Here is a 27,568-nt window from a genome sequence, read left to right as displayed (position 1 = left end):
TAAGAGTCACAGCTTTGGCATCGCAGTCACAGCTTTGAGCCATCCAGCATGGTTGTGTACACGTGTGTGTGTGTGGAACTGATTGAATATTTTTGGCAGTAAACTCTGTGCAGCAGACTAATGGGACAGGAGTGCAGAGGCTCCAGAGCTTTCTGTGAATGAGGACAGCCCCAGTTTCTGTTTTGGTTTTGTTTTTGTTTTTTTGGTAAATCCCCTCCCTCTACATAAAGGTTTGCACTGACTGCTGTCTGTTTCAGTTCAGTCTGTGGTCTCTCTGCTGTCACTGATGGATTCCTTCAAGCTCCTCCTGTGTTTGACTCTAATTTCTGCATCTACAGGTGAGTGAAACAGATTATTATCTATTACACTGTAATGACTAATAATGAGACCACAGATGATGTTGACACTACAGATTGTTGGACGGGTTTGTCTGCTTTCAGAGCAGCATTTCCAGGATTATTTAAATGGTGGTGGTGGTGGTGGGGGGGTGTTTGATCAGGAACCAAAAAGCAGTGCAGAAAACTAAAACTGATTCTCAGGCTCACGTTCAGTCCTCATACAGACTGATCACTGAGAAGCTCCTGTGTAAGAGTTTAGTGTTGTTTCACAAACTGTTCAAATGAATTTTTTGGACTCTGTACTAAAGTAAAAGTACCAAAGTTTCAGAGAAAAAGTAAAAGCTTTCATTAACTAGAATCCTGTCCTATCAGAACTCTGACAGAACATTGCTTCTTGTTTATTCTCCTGCTAAGTAGAGTTAGTCCTGGTCTCTGTTCCTTGTGCTGTAAATTGAGTCCTTCATTGGTATTTCTTCATATTGTGTCCTGTTACCAATGATGTGTGTTTATTGAAACTAGTGACTGGTCTATTGACTATAATTGCTAGTTTGGGTATTGCAGTGCCGCCCAGTTGTGTCAGTAAGAACACCTCGAGAGTCAGCATGTCTTTAAGGAGCTTACTTTGGGTTCAGTTCAATTCAATTCAATTCAATTCAATTCAATTCAATTCAGTTCAATTCAGATCAATTCAATTCAATTCAGTTCAGTTCAAATCAATTCAATTCAGTTCAATTCAGATCAATTCAATTCAATTCAGTTCAGTTCAAATCAATTCAATTCAATTCAGTTCAGTTCAAATCAATTCAATTCAATTCAGTTCAGTTCAATTCAATTCAATTCTATTTATATAGCGCCAAATCACAACAAACAGTCACCTCAAGGCACTTTGTATTGCGGGTAAAGACCCTACAATAATACAGAGAAAACCCAACAGTCAAAATGACCCCCTATGAGCAGCACTTGGTGACAGTGGGAAGGAAAAACTCCCTTTTAACAGGAAGAAACCTCCAGCAGAACCAGGCTCCGGGAGGGGGGGGTCATCTGCTGTGACCGGTTGGGCTGAGGGGAGAGAGACAGAGATTAATAATAACTAATGATTAAATACAGAGTATAGTATAACAAATTAAATAATCTCCCGATGGCCACCACACAATTATGGTCTTTTATTCAGGCTTTTTTTTTCCATTGTTTCCAGTAACATTTATTATTTATTTATTTATTATTATTATTATTTAGTCTTTCTTCTTTTAACAGTTCTATCAGATTCCTTCTTATAAGAGTTTAAATTAGAACCAACCCAGCGCAACGTGATTCAACAGAGAAGTGAAGTCCACTGTTAGGTGTCCCATGTTAATGTAATCACATTAAAACTTCAGAAATGCAGTCATGTAACGTGTTACTGCAATAAAGTCAGTAATTGTGTTATAGTTACAATTATGCTGAGACTTGCCTTATAAAGGTTCTTCAGGTATCTGCACACCGAGGGGGGGTAGAAAGGAAAAATCTAACAGATCCACCTTTTTCAGCTGATTTCAGCTTGTGTGCAGGAAGGGGGCAAACACATCAACATTAGTTTTATTTTAATGGCTCAATACGACAAGAGCTCGATGGTGAAATGCAATCTGCTAGTCCATTTAGCTGAAATCTCATTGCAGCAACTCAAAGTCATACTCAGTGGTTTGTGTGCATGCCTGACAGCATCAGGGCTCCTAATGAGATGACTGATGGTGTCCTGGGGGATCTCCTCCCAGATCTGGACCACGAGGTCACTGAACTCCTGGTCAGTCTGAGGTGCAGCGTCATATGAACTCACACACAATGACCCAGAGGTGATCTACTGGATTTAGGTCAGGAGAACTTTAGTCTACCTTTACAGGTGGGCTTCATTTGTCACAACGTATTCACCCAGCAGTCAGTCTGTAGTTCACTTAAATCTTTCAGTGCTGCTAATTTTAAACCAAAACGCTGAACATAACGACAACATGACCAGATTATGTGTTCAGCATAAGTTACAATGGTGATGACAGAAACTCTGACTTTAAGCTTGATAACTCATTAAACATGATCTATAGCTCTGCTCTCTTACAGTAACTGTCAGCATTGTTCATCACCTTTTTTTTTCTTTCACACCTCTATTGTTCCTGTAACTCAGAATAACCTTTTTCCTGAGATGAGTTGGACTTTTATATAATTCAGAAACAGATTTATGTGATTGTGTGAAGATAATTTAGAGACTTTTGAATTTGACTGCAAGATAAAAAGTTTTTGATTTCATTTATTTTCATGTTCACAGTTTACACCAAAAATTCTTGAACCAGGTCAGATTTGAATCTCTGCACTCGCTTCATTTTTATTGTCTTTGTTCTGTCAAATGTCCGAGACCAATTTGTTCTCATTAGACCTCACAGTGTCCTCACAGTGTCCTCCATAATTATTTGAACAAAGACACAGGTTTTCCACTTCCAGTTGGACTTTGAGGAGAAATCCACAAAAGCAGAGCAGAATCGTTTCCTGTCAGTTTATTGAACAAAGAGTTCAGAAGAACAAGAACACAGCAGTCTTGTTCAGAGACTCTAATTAGCTGAAGTGAGGCTGCAGAGAGCTAGAAGCTACATTTGTTTTGACGTCTGTTAATCATCCATGTTTTTTTATAGATGAGTCTGAAGAGCTGTGAGAGACTCGTGATTGTAGTTTCACATTTCAGGTCTGAATGATTAAATGTTTCCCCGAAGTTGTTTTTTTCCAGCTATTCAGCAGCTTCATGTGTTAAAATAACAGTGAAGGGAGAGAAACTGATGATTCCTCTCTTTCCTTCAGCTCTGCAGCAGGATGTGCAGGTGAAGCTCGGAGAGGACGTCACTCTTCAGTGTCAGATCTCCAAACATGAAACCATCTCAGTGCTGAAGTGGAGCAGAGCTGACCTGAACACAGACGGCTACGTCTACTTCTACAGGAACAGGCGCTCCTATGAAAACTACCAGCATCCATCTTTCCACGGCCGAGTGAAGCTGAGGAACCCGGAGATGAAGGACGGAGACGTTTCTCTGATCCTGGAGAACGTCACATTTAATGACACTGGGATATATGAGTGTCACATAGCAGTGAGGAACTCTGGGAGAAGTAGCAGAGCTCACACTGAGATCAGCCACTTCATCAACCTCACAGTCACAGCTGAGTGTGTGGAGCTCACACTCAGGTCTCATATCATAAAAATGTGGAAAAAGAAAATAAATTTTAAGTGTAAAATCAACAACTGTGAGAATCTAAAACTGCACAGCTTTATGAGCCAGTTATAATTTTCTCCATTTGTAATGTGGTGCTGAGCTAAAACTCAGCCACAGTCCTCTTTACTGCTGAAGCTGCTCTCAAATAGCTTTTTATTCTGATGAGCAGCTGAAGCTGCTGTCTCTGCAGTTTCACCTGTTGAACACACACCTGTTGGTTCACTGCTGCGTTGGTGACTCAGTGTTTCTGCTCTGACTGTTAATGTTTCCTCTGCAGGTGAAACACATGGAAACATGATGGAGACGAACGTCACAGAAGGAGAACGTGAAGATGAAAACACGCTTGATGTGGTAGAAGAGGAAACTCCGACTGTCCTGATGGTTCTTCCTGCTGTTGTTGTTGTTGTTGTTGTTTTTGTTGCTGTTGTTGTTGCTGTAGCTGGTTCTGTAGTTCTGTGGAGATTTAAAAGGAAGAAGAAGCAGCCCACTGAGGCACATACTGTAACTACCAGCTGGTCTGAAATGTCCAGGGGCTGTTCCAGGAAGCATGTTCAACAAACTCCGAGTTTAAAAACAGACTCTGAGTTTTCCATTCCAGAGCAGCTGATCAGGGTAAGTTCAGTCAGCTCTGAGTATGATCGCCCTGATTCAACGCATTAGTAAGGAAAGAAATTCATCATCAATGGCGCTCTGATACCATGGTTCACCATGGCAACAGGTAAATCAGGAGCAGAGCCTCCATTTTAATCTGATGATGGAGGATCACACGTGTCAGTGTGGAGCATGACGAGTCACTTTAATCAGCCTGACCCACTCTGACATCATCATAGCCAGAATAAAAGTTTGTTAATAAATATTTAATTTCTGTTATCATGTCTGCTGTCATCATTTACACAACTTGAATCTCCATCAGATGAAGCTGAATCCTAATTTTACATTTGATTTATAAAATCTAATTATTGAGCCTGACGGACAAACTGCAGAAAGTGAAGATAAAAATGTGGAGAAACAGCTCAGACTGAGTTTACTGACCGACCTGTGTGTTAGAGACTGAGACAGCAGCAGACCCTGGAGCTGACCTCAGGTCAGTTTGTTCCTTAATAAAATCTGTTTCTGCTGCAGTTTATGACAGTTCGGTTTATGGTTATTTGTTTAAATAATTGTATAATAAAAATTGAATCTACTGATGGAACAGCAATGTCACTTTATTTATTTTTTAATTTGAATAATTTCCTTATATATGCTCCTTCTAGGTTCTATTATTGAAAAACACAAGATTTCTTTTCATTGCTTTGTGGACAATTTACAGATTTATTTCCCCTTTAACCTAACAATCATTCATCTTTGAAGACCTTAGTGGATTGTTTAAGGGATTTATGGCTACAGTCTAACTTTCTTAAATTAAACAAAAATAAAACAGAGATTCTCCTATTTGGTCACCCTCACACATTGGATCGTTATGACAGTGCCTTAGGCCTCTTATCCTTCTTTGTGCGGCCATTTTCTAGAAACCTTGGTGTCATTTTTCATACTGCTCTGAAATTTGATAAACAGATTAGCTCAGTAGTCAAGACATGTTTCTTCCATTTAAGAGTTTTAAGTAAAATAAAGAAATATCTGCTGCCACCGGACCTGGGAGAGCAATTCATGCCTTCATCACAGTCGTCTGGACTATTGCAACTCGCTTTATGTGGGATGTGAACAGCGTCTTTCCAATCGCCTACAACTAGTTCAAAATGCAGCAGCACGGCTGTTGACAGGCACTAAACGGCGTGATCACATTTCGCCCATTTTAGCCTCTCTACATTGGCTTCCTATTTCTTTTCAAATCCAGTTTAAAATACTATTTCTGGTTTTTAAGAGTCTAAACAGATTAGCACCTGTTTATTAACTGAATTGTTGAGGCCCTACATCCTGGTAAGAGAACTGAGGTCCTCCAATCAAAATCTATTGACCAGATACAAATCTAATTTGAAGAGTAGAGGGGATAGAGCCTTTGCTGTGGTTGCCCCTAAACTCTGGAATGACCTCCACATAAGAGAAGTTCATCCCCCTACTACTTTTAAAAAACTTCTTAAAACGTATTTATTTGCATGTGCATTTCAGACTGCTAGATAGATCTTCTCGGCATTACTATTGGCACTACTATTATGGTCCTTCATTGTTTATTGCATTGTTTATGGTTTTATTGTGTTTGTATTTTATTTTAGATTCTTTTGTTTTATATTATTTTATTTGCTGTTTTATTTGTTTTATGCCCTGTGAAGCACTTTGGTCAACAGCTGTTGTTTTAATGTGCTATACAAATAAATTGATTCATTGATTGATTGATTATTTCTACCATTCGTGGATAAAAATGAGATTTACAGAAAAACTGCTTTAATGTTTCCAGTTTAACCATTTTAATCTGATCTTTGATCAGCTCTCTGTTTCATATTTAGCTGAAAACATTCAGAGCAGCTTTCCAGTAACAAATGTAAAGTTTTACCAGTAAAGGCAAACATGTTAGAATAAATGTCTCAGCTTTATACGTTTTAAATATTTCAGTACATTTTAATTAAAGAATGCAGATCATATTGGGAAAATGAAACCATTATGAACAGATCCAGACTGGATGAGCTGGAAAGTAACTGGAGCCTGAACTGAATCCGTGATCCTGATCCGTTTGGAGTTGGAGTTTGGAGCTCTTTCTGAAACTGAAAACCCGAGTTTCCTAATTTTAAGGTTAACAAACCCAGAGTTGTAGCAAAACCTGCTTCCTGGTATAGGCCCCAGAACTGTGAATTTTTCTGTCTGGTTGTAACGGTGCTTCAGCGGCGATCGCCCAACAGTAAAGGGTTATAATCCAGCGGGTAAGTAAAATATTCAGACCTCTTTAAATGTTTCACTCTTTGCTGCATTGCAGCCATTTGCTAAAATTAAAAAAGTTCATTTGATTTCTCATTAAATCATGAAAAGAAAAAAAAGAAATGAAGAAATTTTTGCAAATTTATTAAAAATCTGCTAAAAGTGATTCATTTCATCATAAAGTGCCAGGCTGCTCTCACATGAGTGATGAAGACTCAACATATATGGATTTTGTAAAATTATTTAAGAGTATTCAGTAGCTGCATTCAGATTATCAGTGCAGATTGATTCAAAGCTGAAAGCAATTCAGACACATTTAGAATCCACTGTGGTGGTGTGCAACCACTAAACTGATGCTAAACATGAGATTTCCTCCTCCTTACCTTTCTGGTGCATAGAAAACTAGTTCTCCCTGTCTTTGCCCCCCCAGCTTCATAAAGCGTCCCTCAGGTGACCGTAAAACTCTTTCTGTTTAGTTTGCAGACACCGCCTCCAGCCTGCTGTCACAGATGGATGCTCTCGAGGCTCTCCTCTGTTTGTCTCTAATTGCTGCATCTGTAGGTGAGTGAAACAGAATATGTTCATATTTTTATTCCTCTATAACTAAAAAATGATGAGGGGGAGAAAAAGGGTAAATAATGTCTAATAAGAATAATGTAATCTCTGGAGCCTGAAAAAAGTGTCTGGACTTCTTAAAGTTTCACCGCTAGTAAACAATGTGATGCTCTCCAGGTTAAAGACATGTGACACACTGAAACTTCTACACAAAAACCCGCCTAATTAAATTTATCATCCTAATATTTTACATTATCCAAACATGGTCAGTCTGTGTAATCATATCTCAGAAGGTATACAGGCAGAGAGTGAGATATAACATGATATGATGTGTGTATAAATGAATATAAGGCCTCATGAATAAACTGCTATTGTGTCCACTGGTACTAATAATAAATGATACTTTAAAGGAATACTATACCTACTACTGCCATAACAGTAAAAAACTTCCCTAACAATAACTTTAGAATTAAACACTAATATACAGCTGTGAAAAATTAAGCACACCCCAAATACTTTAATAGCAATTAATAGAGTAAGTAGCAGCCAGCTACTGCTTCTCCAGAACGCCTCTGCTGCTGTTCCATCCACTCAGCCGCCTGCAGGGCCTTGCTCCCATCTTTCAGCTCTGTCCTCTCGTCTTGCCCCGTGGCCGGGACGACCCTCTGAACTGTGCCCCCTCCTGTCGGGTTTTTTTGCGGCTCTCTCCCCCTGTTGCTCTTACCAGGCGGAGGGGAGACCAATGGAAGCAAATGCACCTTGAGAAAAGCTCCACACTTCACAGGAACTCACTGGAGATGAGCAGGTTTCGTTTCCAGGATTTATTGAAGCACAAAGTTAAACAAAGTTCGAGATATCAAAAAGTTAAACAAAATACAAGATAGCAAAAGTTAAACAAAATGCAAGAAAGCAAAAAGCCTCCCGAGAGTGAGCGCCTTGGTGCTGTTATAAGGTGGTAGAAAAGCAAAGAAATAAACGTCCAGAGTTTAACAGAATATAAAAACAGAAGCCCTCTCGGGAGTGAGAGCCTGCAGCCGCTGCAAACACGGGTGAGAGGAAGAGCAAAGAAGAGCGCCCCCTCCCAAATTTGCCATGCCCTTATATAGCCCAATCTCACACCTCCTGCAGCTGTTATCAGGGGAGGGGACATATTAAGATGCTCCTTTAAGCAACAGTTCTATGAATTGATCTCAGGGGGGCTAGCAAGAACCCATCTTTCCCACGGTCCGAAGTCCAGGTGCGCCTCCTCCCCTCCCCTCGGGAGAAGCTGGGTCAAAAGTGCACTGGGTAAAAGGTGAAGCTCCTCACAAAGGTGGGGGCTAGCATTACTTAATGGAAAAATCCCAGGTTGCCTGCAGAGCAGGCCTTTTCCACCTACCTATGCAGTGCTCCAGTGTGTGAGTGACAATATAGGTGACAAATAATACATAATGTGACCATTAATTAGAGTGTGTGATTAATATATATATAACAATACATGATATAAAAATATTGATATAAAATACTGATGTCATCAAGATAAAAATACACGACATTTCCCCCTTTGATGCCTACTGGTATCAACACAAAGTATTTTTATCAAATCAAGAGTAAATATTTGTTTAAACAAGGTGAACATTGCAAAAACACTGCGTGAGCTGTTTTTTTTTCGATATAAACATTTGCAAGCTTCAAACTAAATCTTCTCACTCACATGGTGTGCTCGTCAACTCTGGATGCTAGAATAAATCTCAATCCAGAACAAACAAACTGATCTCACCAACACAACATCCTCAATTGCAGTGCACACCACACAGGTCAGAGGCACCTATACTTATGGGCACAAAAGATAAGGCACTCGAGATATAGTATCTATGTGAAAACACAACAATAGCGGCAATAGCAAAGACAATTTCAGTGTTAGACAGACTTCATAACATTGTCAGCATCTTTTAGACGATCATTCAGTCCTCATGATGTTGTAGCATCTTCTTCAGGCTTCTGTGAGGACCACTTCCTCCATTCCACCTGTTCCCCCTTCGTTGCTCTAAGCAAATCGTTGATGATCTTCAATTTCAATTCTCAGCAGTGAGCTTCTGAATCTCACTGGTTTGCTCTCCATCGACGACCCTGGCCGTAGCCCACTTACTGGTGACAAAATCAGTGCCACTGTTGAGCTCTGGTGCTTCATCCTTTAGCTGACTTGTTTCACAGACTTGGTTGCTTGAAGATGCGTTTAGCACTTCCTGAACTGGGGGACCTCTCAGATTCCCCCTAGTTAGCGTTGTTCCCGGTGTGCCTCGTGCCACGGGTGTTAGGTGGCACTGGCTATCTGCTGTCATCAGAACTCCCACTGGCTGGGGAAGCAGCTCCCAGGAGTCACGTAGGTGATGTCATCATGTCGTGAAGGCCCCTCAAACGACTCGATTCCAGTCCAGGTGGCGTCCTCAGCCCACAATGCGTTCTTGTCGAGATGGTTCCTTCTGCTTCCAGAAGATCTAAGAAGATCTGGGTCCGTGCTGGATACCTGCTCTGCTGAGTCTCCTCTCTCCTTTAGCCGTTCCACGACAGGGCGAGCCTTCGCTGGTCACGGATCTCAACAAGATTTTCTCCAATACGAGGCCAGGCTCGGCAGCCTCTTGGCTGGGGAGGCTGAATGGGACTGTCAGAACCTTATCTTCCATTCAGGTTTTGTTGTTACTGCTTATAGCATAAAACATAAGATTAATAATATCCATAACATGCAATGCTAAATCTTCTTGAAGTAAAGCACTCCCTTTTCTCCCTTTCTTCTTATTAAGTTGTTTTTATATTTACACTTCTCTTCATTTTTATGCTTTTATAATGGGTAACAGAAAGGATGGCATCTACAGTTGTTATCTTACCTGGGGAGTCCTTGCCATCACACAGTAGTGTATTTCATAAGGCAGAAGTCTATTTTGCATTATCATGTACAATATTTCATGCAGTTACCCCTTGTAGTTAATCATTTTGGTTGTCATATAATCTTTTATCTTTCAAATTTAACATAGGTTAGAATAATACTTTGACCCAAAGCAAGCTTTGTTTGCTTTACAGATGGACTTCTAAAGCAGATACGCATCCATTATATTTGTCTGATAGAAGTTTCTTCTGTTCATTTAGGACAGTATCTGTCATCTGTATCCCCAAACAATTATGGGGTTCCCCAGGGTTCTCTATTGGGGTCACACTCTCTTTTCTTTATATTTGCTTCCTTTGGGTTCCACTTTGGAGAAGCACATCATTGCCTCTCATTGTTTGGCAGATGAACTACAAATATACTTACCTTTATAATCTGACTGCTTCTGCTTCTATGCAGACACTAGTAAACTGTCTTAGGGATATGTACTCATGGCCTGGAGACAAACCCTCTTAAGTCGAATAAAAACAAAACAGAAATTATATTATTTGGACCACCCCACCTTGGTTGGGTATGAGAGCGCTATTGATCGTTTAGCCTCCTATTATCACTCTGTTATGTGGAACCTTGGTGATTTTTGATGGTGTTCTAAAACTCAACAAACACACCAGCCCTGTTGTTAGGAAGAGCTTTTCCAATTAGTTAAAAATGAAGACCTTTTTCCCACACCATGCCTTGTTGAGAGTAATTTATACTTTTGTTACTTCTTGTTTCAACCTAGTTATAATTCTTTATATGTTGGATGTGATCAGGCGTTACTTAGTTATTTAACTGAACTTTTGAAACCCTATATTCCTACCAAAGCCCTGCGGTCTACAAACCAAGTGCTCCTCAGTTTGCTTCAAGGCTGAAAAGCAGAGGCAACAGAGCCTTTACAGTGGTGACATCTGATCTCTGGAGTGATTTACCCTTTCACATGAGAGTAGCCCAAATTCTCAATCCTTTAAAAAATTTAAAAATGTTATATTTGCTTACATACAGATTTATTTGAGTTTAGTACCCTTGGTTTTACTGTGCTAACACAGCTTTTTCTTTTTTTCTAATTGATTCTTAGTATATATTTATTTATTGTTGGTTTAGTGACTGATCAACAAAGCATGTTTTATATAAACTATACTGCACTTAGTTCACTTGAGATTGTTTTAATATTCTATAACATAAATTTTAAATTAACTTGATGCACCCAAGCATATTATCATATTTAGACAAGAAAGACCTCACTTTCTGCACTATGTTACCTATGTGGAGCGGTATTAATACTATTATTATTGCTAATGACATAGCAAATCATCAGCCTCACTTTCTAAATTCCTCCAACAATTATTCCCCCTTGAGGCTGATGAGTGCTTGACCATAACTTCCTACTTTGGCTCCACTGTCTGTTCTCCAGCTTCATGCTGACCCCCTCTGTATTCAGATTACTTATGTCCAGTGAAGTGTCACCCTTTAGTTCTCCTCCTCCTGGAAAGACAAAGTTAGCTCTGACCAGGCTATTCCCTCGATCACACCTTTGACATCTCCTGGCCATTTGATTTTAAAGTAATGGCCACTGCACTGGGAAGCTGTAAAGCATCAATTAACTGCAACACAGCCTCTCCATATACTAGAGGATTGCCTTCAGCTCTGTGAAATCCTCTCTATTTCTAAATATTAGCATTAGCATGACAAACCTCATTAACCTAGGCTGAAGCAATGTACAAATTAAGTCTTACCTGTAGCCAGTGTACAAGCTGCTGTTAAAGCTTTTTGATCTGAGATCAGCGATGAACTCAGCAGATCAACCTTCTGAGCTTCCAGAGCAGAAAAACTTACACCTGCAGAATTAAGTTAAACAACTGTGCAGCCCACATTACAGCCACACTCATCCCTAAAGCAAGAACCATCCAAAAGCAGTGTTAAATCAGCTGTAATAAATTCATTATGCACATTAATTTTCTCAGCTCCTGAATTTGTCAGTCTGTGGCACAATCATGAGGAGTCCATTTTGGAAACAGGGTTAACATTATTACATCTTTAATAGTTCAGGGGCAGATAATCTTACCTCCTGCCCCGTAGTTTTATTTGAGTGATGACAAACCTCGGGCAAAAAAACAAAACACACAATTGATGTGGCATACAAAGAGTTACAGGATGACCTGGATTTAAAATCCTAGTTTCTGAAAAACAAAGTCTGCTGCCATCAAACCTTGATAGCAAGGTGAGAAGCCAGCTTTCATGTTATCCAATTTTATATTGTAATAAGGCAGGAACCGCTTACCTACTATGGGATCCTGCGTAAGGGCAGCTCTTACCTAGCCCCTGCTATTAGCCACATATAAATGGAAAGGTTTCGAGTAATCTGATTACCCAATGCCAGGTCAGATTGTGTGTCCTGCTTCAGTGCATCAGATGTTGCTTCAGCTCCCGTCAACCACTGCAGCTAGGGATCAGAGTTAGTTTGTCCTGCTGCTTTATTGAAGCAGCAGAGATGCAGTTTTAAACACATAGTCACAAATCCACCGTCTGCTGAATCCTGTCATTCCCAAACACGTCAACATTCACCAACCGTTTGCGGTTGTCAGTTTTAATCACAGTTTCTAATTGAGAGAGAACAATTAGCGTCCTCTGTCCACTAAACTGTCTTCCTAGATATTCAGTGGTTTGTTAGCACAATTGCAAGAATTCTTCTCATTTTGTTCTTTTAGAGGACGACAAATCAGCTGCATGCTGTGAGACAGTACTGAGAATATTCAGATACTTCAAGTCTTACACTAAAATTTGGTTGAAGATGTTAGGGCTGTTAATCACAATTATCACAGTTATCATAGAATGTACTAAGTACTAAACATAAATACCACTTAATATCTGGTGCACTGTTAGAAAGCAAAGATATGGATTAGGAACCACAGGTGTATCAGAATCTGTAATTGTATCAGTATGTAACTGTCTGAATTTGGTTTTAGTGTATGAGCTTTAAAAGCACTCCAGCCTTCAATAGCTCATCAATATTAAGCCTGATAGCTTCAATGGCATGTGACTTAAATGAACATTGCCTAATTTAATAAGGTAATTTGACCTCAGGTTTCAGCTCAACTGTATCAGGCTGGACAAATTTGAGCCCTCCCTCATTTCAAGGATTCAAGGATTTTAATTTGCCATCTGTGCATGGACCGAGGTCCAGACACCTTGGAATGTTTGTGCAGGGCTCTCTCGTAGTCAGCCAAGTATACTGCGTTGTTTCACTCAGTTGAGATGGAACCTGTTTCAACAACTACTTATGTTCAATGATAATTGAATTTGATCTACACATGTTTATCTAATAAACTATCCATTCACACTTCAATCATACTTGGTGGTGGTGTTTTGTCCTTAGAAATGTGCATGCATTTATTGTGTAGTTAGATTCCCTCTAAAATAAGCTTTGTCTTGTTAAACATCAGTGCAGTACATGAGAGTATGTCCACGAGCAATCAGCAAAGAGATGTGGCCCAGCATCTGACACTTGTTACCAGTTTTTCAGTCCATCAGGTGCAGCAGCCACACCCTGTGGAGCAAAGTAGATGTAGTCACCAGTAAAAATGAACTGATCAACAAAAGAACATTTTTCTCTTTACGTTCCCCTATTGATCAGCTCATCAAAGCACAGTCCATAGTCTTTGGACTCCAGTTTCTCATCAAACAGTAAATGTAGAGCAATCCAGGCTCCTCAGCTCCTCAGTTGCATTCGTACCCAGAGCTCCCACATTTCATCCATCGTTCATTTAACATGGAGTCTTCAGTCACTGGCTGCAACCAAAACACCTCAGGTTGAACCCAGACACAGTCTCTGTGTCTGTTGGCACATCATCACTCTGTGTGCTTCCTCAGTTGACAGTTTGCATACAGTTCATCACTGTTGCACATGATTTTGCTTCTAAAGAACACAGAATGTCTTTTCTCATAAGACTTATTGAAATGTCAGCTTACTTAACAAATTAAAGGATGCGTCAGGTTGCTCCTTTTCCTCTTCAGGCCTTTCTGGACCTCCTTATGGCCAACAGGCTGATGGTCTAGCCCAAGAGGTCATGTGGCAATCTCTCTGGAGGTGACCTGTGAAGTTACCTCTAAGCAGGTTGTTCCTCTGTTGAGTAGGCTGAGTGAGTCCAAGCAGCGGTCCTGGCTGTGACAGTTCTCTCCTTCCTCCACGCCAGGTCACTCTGCCTCTCATCTGCTTCTAGTTTCTCCCTCTCAGGTGTACAAGTCCAGGTTGTCACCTTGATTAACATGCATGTGTACAACAGGCACAGCAGATTCAGTTAGAGTGTTAGGAACAGTTGATGCAGGGAATCCACTCGTTACCTGTGTAGTGCTGACAGCAGGAGGAGCTGGCTGGGTGGACGAGAAGAAGCTGCAAGACTCTGAGCAGTGTTAGCAGTCAGCACTGCAGCCTGAGCCTCAGTGTGCAGTTATCAGAGGTGTTTAGCCTTCTCCTTCCTGTGATTGGTCAGCTCTCAGTCTCTCCTCCGTTGGAATGTACGCAGCCCGTTTGTTGGACTCTCCTCCTCCGTCAGGATTTCTCCTATCTTCGCAGAGCGCTGCCATCAGGATACTGCTGCCTGAAAAACTCCACTATACAGTGTGTTGCAGCTCCAGTTTCACATCATCAGGCAGGTTAGTCTGGAATACTCTGCTCAGCTCACTGGGATGTCTCCCAAAGAGCTTAAATGTCTCAAAGTGCAGAGCAGCTCCTGCAGCATTTTCTCCAAAGGAAATGATGACTTACTTGGTTTTTGTGATGTTGAAAACAGTCCATCAGCCAGTCTCACCATGTCCATAAGCATCCATGGCTCATGGGTAGACACACCTCACCCCCTTCACGGTGGAGCACATAGACACATTGCGCTCCTCCTCCTCCCATTCAGGAGGTAAGAGTTCTTGTGTGTCTGGACGTCACTTTGCTGGCTGTCCGTCTGGTGTATTATCTTCCAGCCTCTGCAGCCGTCTCCCTCTTGCTCCTGCCTCCTTTGCAGGAAGGCCATCCTCTTCCTTGTCCAGCTGTTGTTATTGTTGTTGTTTAGGAAGGTTGCTGTGGAGACCTGCAGCGTCATCTGTAAATCATCTCTGGACACAATGTTAGTAGAAGAGAACAGATTGCATTCTGCTCATGTACTCTGCTCATTATCTTCATGGTTTTTGTTTAAAGGTCCACTTCTTGTGTGACGTCACTCACTGCAGTTTGCTCAGAGGACATGCTTCTCAAAAATGATCTTCAAGCACTTAAAGAATAAAGTGGAGGCATTTTCTGCCTCAATGGGGCAGAGAAAGACACTTCAGGAATTTTCCTTTTTTTTTTTTTTTCTTTCGTTTCACCTCCACTTTATTACATCATTTCTGTTTACCATAAATTTTGCTTTAATCTATTTCCCCTCTATCATAACCCCAAAACCACTTTCTATCAGTAAACGCATTCTCATCTCTATGTCACTCAGCAACATGCCATGTTAAAAGATACCAGGTGAAAGTCAGAGATGGAAGTCCATCATTGTCATTGTGCATACACCACACTCCTGGTTGGAGGTGGATATTACCGTTTTATTACCGTGTGCATGAGGCTGTGGATCACCCCCCTGTTTTAGAGGATCTCCATGGGTTCCTGCTCCACACTCGCTCTCTGAGAATAACACAGTGTCCACTGTGAAACAATAGCTGTCTCTTCTGGCTATAATTTTTACTCAGAGTAATCTCTCAGCACCATCAAATTTATTTAATTCATTTGTTATTTATTTTAAATGTGTTTATTTAATAATTTGGTAAACTTACAGATTTACTTCTATAACTATGTTTGGAACCAGGCAGATATACAGCAGAGAGGTCATTACAACTCAATTTGCCCCCTTCTTCTAAACCCTCCGGTATTCAAAGAATGTGCTGAGGTGAAGACATCATCTGCACTGAGAACACACACACAAATATCCAAACAATATTTCCCAAGGACCAACTTACAGATTTTTCTTTTTCTAGGAACTCCTTTTGACTTCATCATACAAAGAGTTATGTTTTAAATTAGGGTTCTTGTGAGGTGTCAAAGCTTCAGGTTGATCAGCTGAGTGTCCTGCAGTCTCTCAGACCTGTTACACAGATGTGTTTCTAATAATCAGATTATCTGTTTCTAAAATTCCTTTATCTCCTCAGAGGCTCAGCTGTTATTTCATCCTCTCTAATCTATTCTCACCACTCCTTTACCTCACTCACACCTACTACATTTATATTTTCACTTAAATCTATTTATTTTAGGCTCAGTTTGTGTCCAAGCTATATTATTATCATTACTATTTTGTTATTATTTATTATTCATACTATTGTTATTATAGCTATTTTATTTAATTCTCTCTTCTTTCCTTTTCTCCCAAATATTTTAACATTTATTTCCCCTTATTCTTCCAAGTTTAGGATTCATTCTTACCCATTCTCTTAGGCTTTTTAATTTTATTTGACTCTTTTTCTAGTTAATGTTACTTCTATTATTAGCTTTAATCAATCCAATTATTCTATCAGAGGTTTATCACTTTTAAATGGGTTATTCTTTTATTCAAATGTATTTAAACTGTTCCTGTTTTCCCCTTTTGGTCTCTAATTTAACACTTCTAGCCCCTCCAGATTATCTACTTTTAAACTTTTTACACTCTTCAATATTAACTTTAAACCTCAATGATTAATTTTCCTAGTTTGCACTTATTTCCCACAAGTTTATGCAAACTTTAATTCACCAATTGTATAGAAAAGCAGACAAGCTCTGCTTTTAATATACACACCAACAGATGTATGCTGCTGCAGGCTGAGGCCTTGCAGCCCGCAGCAGGCCCATCTTCACAGATCACTCCTCCACTACACTGACCACCAGTTCATGAACACATCTATTAATTTATTTGATCTACACTCCGATTATTTCCCAGTTATTTTATTGTTACCATTACATAATGTTATCTGTTATTCTACTACAGCTGTTAGAGATTTTATTTATTTCTTCACTATCTTCTAGTTTTCCCCAAGTATTTCCTCCCTTATTTTTACCAATTTCTCCCAATTGTGTCACTTGTTCTCACTGACCTATTTTAAACTTCTAATTCTAATCTACTTCTTTTCAACTTTTCTTTTGACCAATATCAAATTTAACATTGTTTGAATGACTTCTGGCTCCGGCAGGAGCTTTGTTTTGTTCACAGGACTATTTTTATTTGAGCTCCTCCCGATTATCCAGTCTTTAACCTATTACTGGTTACAAAGTTACTATTAACCCTAATTCATAAATTCCTTATTCACATATACACAACTTCTTTTCTCTTAGAGCAGAGAGAGAACTGCCCAGCGACAGCTCTCTCTCTCTCTCTCTCTCTCTCACAAACTCCCTTCCTGCTCACACACACACACATCCCAGGCTCTCCCACACACACACACACATACCAGGCAGGCAGACACACACACACACAGGTCCGCAGCCAAGGCCTTTGCAGCTTGCAGCAGCCTCTCTCCTCCTTCTCCCACAGCAGGTTATATTCTTGAAGCACAATTTACAGCAATAACAAGGATAAATGAATTATACTTTTCAAAAGCAGAATATACAGCAGGGAATAACTACAAGCCCAGGCAATATGTACAAAACATTACTTAAACACAACTTAACCAAATGGCACCACTCATCCAGTGCCTGACGTCATAATCTCCCAGTCGGACCTCGATGTCTTATTATCAAAGGTTTCCCCCTTCAGAGAGCTACCCCTAAGAGCTTATCTCGATCCGCCCCTGGTTGTCGACCCCGACCTTGCAACCCCCGCTCGTCAGAGCCCGAACCTTTAGCGGATTCTGATGAAACGTGCGGTAACCGCCGTGCGACTTTCTGCTAGCTTCCTTTTTTTCATACAGTGAATCCTCCAGGCCGAATCTTCAGTGCATTGTTACCGCAAAGGTCTCAAAATACTAATCATGGGACCCCCAATAGCTTACTTCCGATACACGACCTGGGCAATATCGCCCGCGGCAGATAGCAGCCTGAGCTCGTCCGGCCCAAGATAAAGGTTTGGACCGGATAATTCTCAGCGGTAAATCTCCGCGAGGACCTATCACTTTATTCTCTTCAGCGCTTTCTCAATAAATACCACAGAACAGATACGACAAGACGAACAGACAAGACAAACACCATTCACAGCTGCGATCTCACACACAACACGCATTCATTCCACTCCAGAGTTCAGCAAAGCAAGAAAAACCCCAAACACAACACCTGCTCAATCCAGGAGTCTCCTTTTATCCAGATTAGACCATTTTAGCTCAAAATAGCCAAAAAACCCTTAAATTTTACAAATTCTTTATCCAGAGCAAGACAGCTGTTTTATTTTGAAAGTGTAACCAGGAACTTGGGCGGAAGTCTCAGTCACCCAGACAACACCATTGTTGCAGAAAACTGCTTTACTTACTTTTGCGCGCTTTTGGTGTTCTCCGTAGCAACGTGAGGCTCCGTCCAAACCCTAGGTACCTCTCCAGCTGTTCTTATCTCGGAGTCCTGCCGCGGTCGCCAAGATGTCGGGTTTTTTTGCGGCTCTCTCCCCCTGTTGCTCTTACCAGGCGGAGGGGAGCCCAATGGAAGCAAATGCACCTTGAGAAAAGCTCCACACTTCACAGAAACTCACTGGAGATGAGCAGGTTTCGTTTCCAGGATTTATTGAAGCACAAAGTTAAACAAAGTTCGAGATAGCAAAAAGTTAAACAAAATACAAGATAGCAAAAGTTAAACAAAATGCAAGAAAGCAAAAAGCCTCCCGAGAGTGAGCGCCTTGGTGCTGTTATAAGGTGGTAGAAAAGCAAAGAAATAAACGTCCAGAGTTTAACAGAGTATAAAAACAGAAGCCCTCTCGGGAGTGAGAGCCTGCAGCCGCTGCAAACACGGGTGAGAGGAAGAGCAAAGAAGAGCGCTCCCTCCCAAATTTGCCATGCCCTTATATAGCCCAATCTCACACCTCCTGCAGCTGTTATCAGGGGAGGGGACATATTAAGATGCTCCTTTAAGCAACAGTTCTATGAATTGATCTCAGGGGGGCTAGCAAGAACCCATCTTTCCCACGGTCCGAAGTCCAGGTGCGCCTCCTCCCCTCCCCTCGGGAGAAGCTGGGTCAAAAGTGCACTGGGTAAAAGGTGAAGCTCCTCACAAAGGTGGGGGCTAGCATTACTTAATGGAAAAATCCCAGGTTGCCTGCAGAGCAGGCCTTTTCCACCTACCTATGCAGTGCTCCAGTGTGTGAGTGACAATATAGGTGACAAATAATACATAATGTGACCATTAATTAGAGTGTGTGATTAATATATATATAACAATACATGATATAAAAATATTGATATAAAATACTGATGTCATCAAGATAAAAATACACGACACTCCCGTATGGCTTTCCTGGCATTCCTCCTGAACTGTTTTGGCTCCTGTTTTGCCTTGTTCTGTTTATTTTGCTTTGGACTGTTTTTTCCAGCCTTGTTCTGCTGCCTTTTGTTTTCATTCTTGGTTTGTTTTTGGGACTGTGTCTTCTTTTTCTATTTTTTTCGGGCCCTGCTTACTGGCCCCCTCCACAGGCCCTGCCTGTTTTTTGACTGTGCTGCTCCTTGCTGTTTTGTTTTTGTTTCGTGCCCTCCATCCTGGTCTCCTGCCGCCCTCCCTGGTCTGGACTTTGTTTTGGGTTGGGCCGTCTGGAGCCGACCCTTCGAAGGGTGGTACTTTCATGATCCTGGGCCAGTAGCCCTGCGTTTTGAGTTCTTTTAGTGATGGTCTGTTTTGTTGTATCTTCTGGTTGTTAGTTTTTTCTTACAGTCTAATTTTTCAGTTGTTGTATTTTTGTATTGTTTTTGTTTTTTTGTTAATTATAGGTTATTCTTATTTTTCCTGGGTTCCCATCTTCCTGTGTCTTTATGCTCCTGTATCTGTCTCCCCGTGTTCTTGTCTCCTGGTGTTTGTCTTCATTGTTTGTGTCTCAGGTGTCTCAGGTGTCTGTGTCTGCCGTGTTCAGTTGTTCCCTGTCTGGTGTCAGCTTAGGTGTTGTTGGGTTCTGTTTAGTCATGTTTAGATTCCCTCTGTCTGCCAGTCTCCTTATGTGTCAAGTCTGCATGTACCATGTTGGGTTACTTCCTGTTTTATTTTGACAGTTCTTTGTCCTGTGTGCTTGTGTTTTGTGTTACCTCCCTGAGTCTCGTTAGTGTTATTCTCTTCACCTGTTACCAGAGCTGTTTCTTCTTACCCCTCATCTCCTCTGTGTATTTATTGTCTGAGTTTTGTCCTGGTCACATGTCAGAGTCTTGTTGTCTTTGTGGCTGTATTTTTGTTCCTGTGTTTCTCCCTGTGTTTGTCTTCCTTAGGTTCCTTCCAGTTCAGGTTTCCTTTAGTTTTATTCTTTTCTTTTGGTTTATGTAATTGTTAGTTTAGCCACAATAAAGGCTTGTTTTGTTTAATACCTCCACAAGCCACACGGCCAGCTTCCACACACTGTAACACAACCGCCATCTTGTCAATTCTCTACTCCTACAAGATCTTCACCTGCATCACCTATCTGTCTGTTCATACAGCTTTGTTTATTGTGTTTAGTATGAGAGGGAGTTACTGGCATGACGTTTCAGTTGTGGTTTTCATTAGTTTAGTTTTTCAGATGTAGTTTAGGGGAGAACCTTAAACAGTACTCATACAATCAAACTGTGTAGTCCACTCTTCAAATATAGTCCATGTTAAATTTTTCAAATTTCTAGAAATATTTAACCTGTGTGTGTCCTTAGCTGGAAATCATTTTGCACATTCACACACACAGTGCTTTAATACGTCGACAGGTGTGTGTTTTCCCATAAATAAAAGCTCTTCACACAAACCAAGTCAGAACATGAACACCTGTCTGACGTTAAACCATCATCAATGCAAACAGGACACAGCTTCACGGATCACTGAAACCTTGTTGAACCAGTTTAAACTGATAAAACAAAGGGGTCTTCACATTTCAAGCTTTCTGTTTCTCTTTGCATGAATTGGTGACTGTCATGTAAGTTTTGCAGTAATTACTGGGCTGATTGTAGAGAAGCAGCAAACAGAGCGATGGACAGACAGGACAGTCTGTGAGAGAGAGAAAGATTTAGGAGAGTTTGGCTTCATGTCTGTATGTCTTCTGCTCAAACTGACATGTCCTTGGCCGGTGGCCCAGTGTTTTGAGTTCTCTTGGTGAAGTTCTGTTTTTTATTATATTCATTAATTTGATTAATTCTATCAAAAAGTTTAGCAGGCTGAAAACATGCTCCACTGATAGAGGTTTTGACATTTTCTTTCCTGCCTCCCCCACCAAGTCAACTCAGTGCACGTAAATACAAAGCACTCATTTGATTGACGTTCAAAGGGAGGAGACTAAAAGCAGAGTATTAACACAGAGCTGAAATGAAAATTAAACCATTCAGCAGCAAGACACCAGCAGCAATACTTCACCCATCGACTCCCTGAAACAAACATGTCTGCCAAATATACTAAGTTCAGTAAGTGCATTTGCAATTTTCATACTTCTTTAGTTTTATTTTCTATAATGTTATTTTTGTTTAGAGAGTAATAACATTCAAGAGCCACCCAAACTTTAACCTTACACTTGAATGAAAGGTGCTGCATAAATAATTTTTTCTGTATTATGAAGAAATCTGATTACAGACAAACTGGGATAGCTGATGTATATGGAGTAAGATAACTGTCAAAAAGATGTGTGCATAATTCTAACATTCTGTGCAGATTAGGATTGTTTTTATGTGAGTATGAATCTAAAAGCTGACAGTTCAAAGTCTTATGAATACAACTCTAGTTTCTTTGACTATGAACTCCTCCCTTCTGTGTGGACATGAATTCAAGTTTGTGGGTACGTGTACAAAAGTGTTGAAATGACGTCACAGGGTGGAGTATTCGATCCGCCATTATACCAAACACAGCATGCTCCAAATTCAAAGATGGCTGACGACTGGGTGGAGCTCCCAGCTCAGGTGACCCATGTATCCAGTATTTAGATGTTAGATTCAACTCATTGTCATTGTGCACACAAGGCACACAATGAAATGATTGTTCCAGATAACTCAGCCAGAGACCGGCGCTACCGTTAGGCAATGTGGTTTAAGTGTCTTGCCCAAGGACACAGCGCAGGGACTGGGGCTGGAACCAGCAACCTTCCGGCTGCAAGGCAAGCGCCTACCCACTGCAACGCTGGCATATACATTTATTAAGAAAAATTTGATTTTGTTCTTAATAAGTTAGAATTATGCACACATCTTTTTAACAGTCATCTTACTGCATAGATGTATATTTCACATTGACTCCAAGAACATGACTGAAGTGTTCTTGGTGGTGGTTGTGGGTGGTACCTCTATTAACTGTCAGTGCTCACTGAGGCATTACATGTTGACAGATATAACTTCGAACTTCTTATCTGATCTCTGTGTTTAGTAAATGTCCCTGAAATGTGACTAAAACAAAGTGCACCTTTGGTGGGCGTCAACAAGCTTAATTAACAGATATAATTCTTGCTGGATATTTTCAATTCAGTTTCATTCCAGGTTTATTTGTATATTGCAAATCACACAAAAAAAGAGTCGCATCAAGGTTTTGACTGCGCTTCCTGGCAGAATTGACATCTAACAAGATATTACTCTATATGTGCATTACATACATATTTGATCCTATATGTATACTTTTGACCCAGTGTGGATTAGAAAAAAATCCCAAATAAATTAAAACTTGTGCTACAATTTATTAGTTTTTAAAGTTGTTAAAGATGTAAACTGTATAATCATTCCACCCTGGAAAAAGAACAGTTCAAAGAAATCATTAAAAGCCTAAAATTACCAAGACATTGATGCCCATGATGAGAAGATGGAAACTTCTTACCAGTATGTGACAGAATGTCCACACTCAGTCCCCACACACTTCACAGACACAATATGCAGTGTTCACTTAAGGATTTATTGTCCTTTTTTTTTACACTTTGCTTCTTGCCATGGCGCTGGATTTTTCCACCCACTCCTACTCCATGTCCTCTCTGTTCTCCAGCACACTCATCCTCAGCCCAGTCACCTGATCCACCAACCTCACCCTATCACTGCACCCTGACCCCCCCCCCCCCCCCCCCCTCCCCCTCTGTGCCCCAACATTTTCTCTTTTGGACTGTGAAATTCTGTTTACAATCTCTCTGTGATTCTAAGTTTGTTATGGGGTTTTGCAGTCTTGAGTCCTGTGTTTCAGCTGTGTTTAGTCATTTCCTGTTTTATTTTGGCAGTTTTGTTTGGTTTTACTTCTTTGCCTCGTTCTTTCTAATTTAGTTGTTGGAGTGTCTCCACCTCCCTAACAATCCCTTTGTGTACGTACTGTCTTAGTCCCCCATCCTTTGTCATTCGTCTATCCCCGTATCTCCCAGTGCCTAGTTACCCTAGCTTTCAGTAATTCTCTGTGTAGTTGTTTAAATTCATTTGTTCTCATTTGTGTTTTGTTTATATTTAATGGAGCTTTTAGCCTGCAATAAATCAGCTCACCTTAACTTTACACACTCAGCCTCCACTTCCTGCATGCGTCCTTCACGTTCCACATGCACTGTTGGATCTTTTTCTTACAACATAAAGCACCTTGAGTCAAATATTATTGTGATTTCTTACTATATAAATAAACTTGAACTGAACTCAAATGGCTGCTGGATCACAGATCCAGGAAGAATGTAGATTATGCCTGATTGGTCACAGGCTTCAAACTCCACCCCTTTCATTTGTGCTCATAGATTCATGAGAACCCTGGGTTAACTTATTGAGTTGATGACCACATTTATGTGACTGCATAACCTGTTTGATGAGGGTAAGTGAAGCCAGATCCCAGCTGTCATAGAGGCAGGGTACACCTGTACAGGTCACCAGCCTGTCTCAGGGCTAACACAGAGAGACCGACAACCATTCACACCTAAGAGCAATTTAGAATCACCCCAGTAACTGCATGTCTTTGGACTGTGGGAATTCAATTCAATTTTTATTTATATAGCACCAAATCACAACAGTCGCCTCAAGGCGCTTTTATTGTATGTAAAGACCCTACAATAATACAGAGAAAACCTAACAGTCAAAACTGCTGATTTTTCACTGTAACATAAAAAAACATAACATGCTGGTGGTTTAAGAGTTGTATGTACTAAAATAATGTGGTAATAGTAATCCCACAAAATCAGTTAACCTAACCAGCCACCTGTAACATCAATAATATCTTTTTCCAACAGATGAAGAAGAACCAGATCTCAGGATTGCTGTTATTGGGAAAACTGGAACTGGGAAAAGTGCAGTAGGAAACACCATCTTAGGGGAAAGATTTTTTATGGCTAGGCTGTCTTCTTCCTCAGTGACATCAGAATGTCAGAAGGAAACAGGTCAGTTTGAAGGTCAGATCCTGGCTGTAGTTGATACTCCAGGTCTGTATGACACCAGAAAAAATCAAGAGGAGGTGACAAGAGAGATGGCCAAGTGCATCTGCTTTATTGCTCCTGGTCCTCATGTGTTTCTGGTTGTGTTGCAGCCAACCAGATTCACCAAAGAAGAGCAAGAAACTGTGAAAATCATTCAGGAGATCTTTGGAGAAGTTTCAGCAGATTACACTATAGCCCTGTTCACTCATGGAGATCAGCTGGAAGAAGAAGGAATCACCATGGAAGAACTAATCAATGGAAATCCAGATCTCAGTGACTTCATCGGTCAGTGTCATGGAGGATACCATGTGTTTAACAACAAGGCCAATGATCCATCACAGGTCAGAGAGCTGCTGATGAAGATCAGCTCCATGGTTCAGGAAAATGGAGGAAGTTGCTACACCAATGAGATGTTCCAGGAGGCTGAGAGAGCCATAAGAGAAAAGATCGAGCAGCTGATGGCAGAAAATCCACAGATGCAGCGTCAAGAAGCAAGAAGACAAGCAGAGAGAAACAACAGGTTTATTCAGGGAATTCTAGCCATTGTTGAAGTTGCTGTTGGAGCAGCTATTGGATCTGTGGCTGGTCCATTGGGTGCTGCAGCAGGAGCTGCTGTCGGTCTTCTTGTGGGAGCTGCAGCTGTGGTAGTGAAAAAGAAAGTGTGCAATATACAGTGAGTGAGTTAATTAATAATCAGCTGGAGCTCACTAAAGTCACGTCAACATGATAAATGAAGATGTGTGTGGCTTTTATTTAACCATCATTCTTTTTGCTTTTCTTTCATTGAATACATAATTATTGCTCTTTCTTTTCATTTTAGCAGCTGGATTTCACACATCTGTACTGACTATTAACCATGTGATTTAAAACTGTGTGTATTGATATATTACAATCATTGAGCTTATTAGTATCTTCAAGATATGAGAGGAAACTGTAGCCCTGCATCTACTCTGGGCTCTGTGTTCATAGGAGGTCCTTTCAGAGGAGCCCAGATTCTGGTCTGGAGGGAGCTGGTTGTAGTAGCTGCAGGAGGATGGCTGCATTTGATATTCTGATTTAAATTTTTTTTTTTTTGCCTTTTCCATATTGAATATAAGTTTTGATGGAACGTGTCTGGACTCACTTTAATCAGTCAGAGGAGAAACTGGAATGAAGCTTTTTTAGAGCAGAACATTCACTGAGATGTTTGTTGATCAGACTGTGACATTAAAGAGATGTTTGCTTCATGTTTGCTCTGGATTTAATCTTTGCTCTGATATGATAATAAATATAAACATAACTAAATGAGAGTCTGACCTTCATTCTTCAGCATCTTCCTGTTTGTCTTATTTGTTCTGCTGATTGTGTGAATGTGGTTCATGTTGCTGTGTGAGCACTGAAGCTCAGTCTGCCTCCACCTGATGTCCTGTGTTGATTGCAGGTTCAGGTTCAGACCTGAGGGTGGTGCTGGTGGGCCAGGAGAAAGTGGGGAAGAGTTCAGCAGGAAACACCATCCTGGGAAAGAAGGTTTTTGACTCTAAGATCAGCTCCAGTCCTCTGACTCTGAGCAGTAAGAAGATAGAAGCTGATGTTCTGGGTCGCAGAGTCTCTGTGGTCGACACCCCCGGACTCTTCAGCACCCGACTGACTGCAGAAGAGGTAAAAGCAGAGCTGGAAAATGCAGACGAGCTGAGCTGTCCAGGTCCTCACGTCTTCCTGCTCATCCTTCAGCTTGGAAGATTCACAGAACAAGAACAAGAAGGGCTGAAAACTCTGCAGGAGATGTTTAATGCTGAAATCTCCAAACACACAATGGTCCTGTTCACCTATGGAGACCAACTGGAAAACACCGACATGGAGCAGTTCATCAGAGAGGACGAGAACCTGCAGGAGCTGCTGAGGAACTGCAGCGGTGTGTACCATGTGTTCAACAACAGAAAGATAGAAGACAGGAGTCAGGTCCAGGAGCTGCTGGACAAAATAGACTCCGTCTGTAAGGGAGGACACTACAAGAGGACGTCACAGGCAGCGTGGTACAGCTCTCTCAAGAGTTCCTGGTTCTTTAGAAAAATCAGACAGATTGGGAGTCAGATATTCGTCATCATCAACTCCATAATGGCAAGAAAGTGTGGTTTGTGTGTGTGTGTGTCTGTGTGTGTCTGTGTGTATGTGTTTTTGCACATTTTATAAAATGTCTTTTGTAACCAGAGTTTAATCACAGACATCTTCAAATATCACAGACATATAACTGTATAGAACTGAAACTGAAAATATCTCTGCAGACCTCTGATGTCTTTAACACAGGTAATGTCATGAATCCTGATGACTTATTGTAAGTTTATGGACTCATACTTCCTGCTGTGTGTGTGTGTAAAACAGGAAGTATAAACACCAGAATAGATGGATAAATAATAAATAAATAACTACAAGTTTATGGTGACTGAAGCTGACTGTTATTTATTACTGTGAGCAGCCTTAGAAACAGAAAATAAACAAAAGTATAGAGTGAAGCAACAATCTCCTCTGCAACTGTTAGTATGCAGTGACTGTAGAAAACATGGACAACCTAACTCTCAAAAACGTGTCCGTATTAGTGCATGGGTCAAAGGTCAACCTAAAACAAAAAAGTTCCCCTCCAATAAGTTTTTGAATGCACACACAGCAGATAAGACCCTGAATGCAAAAAAAATAATAAATTAAAATAAATAAATTTAATATCAGCCCATCTTTGTCACCAAAAACAATGGTTATCTGACAAAGTACCAACTCCTGTGCATCCTGTGAATAAAAGACAAATGAACAAGTACTTTGAAAAAATTTAACATTGATAAAAGTACACTGCACGAAAAGAAGCATATTCGTCCCCGTATACTGACGCGGGCGCCGCTAGTAAACAGCAGCATACGGGGATGCGCGTTTTCGTTCGCCTGAGACGGATATGGTCGTTTACGTTCCACCAGAAGCAGCGGGGGGTAAAGGTACGGGGGGAGCCGGCAGGCGTTGACTACTTTACATATGAATAGGAGCACTGCAAGCCGAAGCAGCGGCAACAGACCCACGTGGCTTCTCTGTCAGTGGATGAAAAAAATGCCATCACAATTCAGCACTCACATGTGATTGGTTGGTGGATCTGTCCCTTATTGGCCTTTATAAAGACAGGCCTGGGTAAGCCCCTCCCTAATAAATAATAACCCAGTAATAAAAATTATCTTTAATTATTATTTCTGTGATATACCTTGTATGTTATGTTGTATTCATGCCATGCTA

The 27,568-nt window shown here is 40.8% G+C and overlaps 1 protein-coding gene across 1 annotated transcript in view; it reads left to right on the top strand.

Moving 5' to 3' along the window:
- LOC115775352 (GTPase IMAP family member 8-like) overlaps positions 1 to 27,568 on the top strand; it is a 102,731-nt gene that overhangs the window by 67,149 nt on the left and 8,014 nt on the right. Inside the window, exons 4-5 of the mRNA XM_030722886.1 lie at positions 24,146 to 24,775; positions 25,752 to 26,419. Of these exons, the coding sequence (XP_030578746.1) occupies positions 24,146 to 24,775; positions 25,752 to 26,419 (1,298 nt within the window). The remainder of the gene's footprint in view (positions 1 to 24,145; positions 24,776 to 25,751; positions 26,420 to 27,568) is intronic.

Source organism: Archocentrus centrarchus, unplaced genomic scaffold (assembly GCF_007364275.1).
Source record: "Archocentrus centrarchus isolate MPI-CPG fArcCen1 unplaced genomic scaffold, fArcCen1 scaffold_107_ctg1, whole genome shotgun sequence".
In the NCBI taxonomy this organism is placed as follows: domain Eukaryota; kingdom Metazoa; phylum Chordata; class Actinopteri; order Cichliformes; family Cichlidae; genus Archocentrus; species Archocentrus centrarchus.
This window is presented reverse-complemented; position numbering and strand designations above follow the sequence as displayed.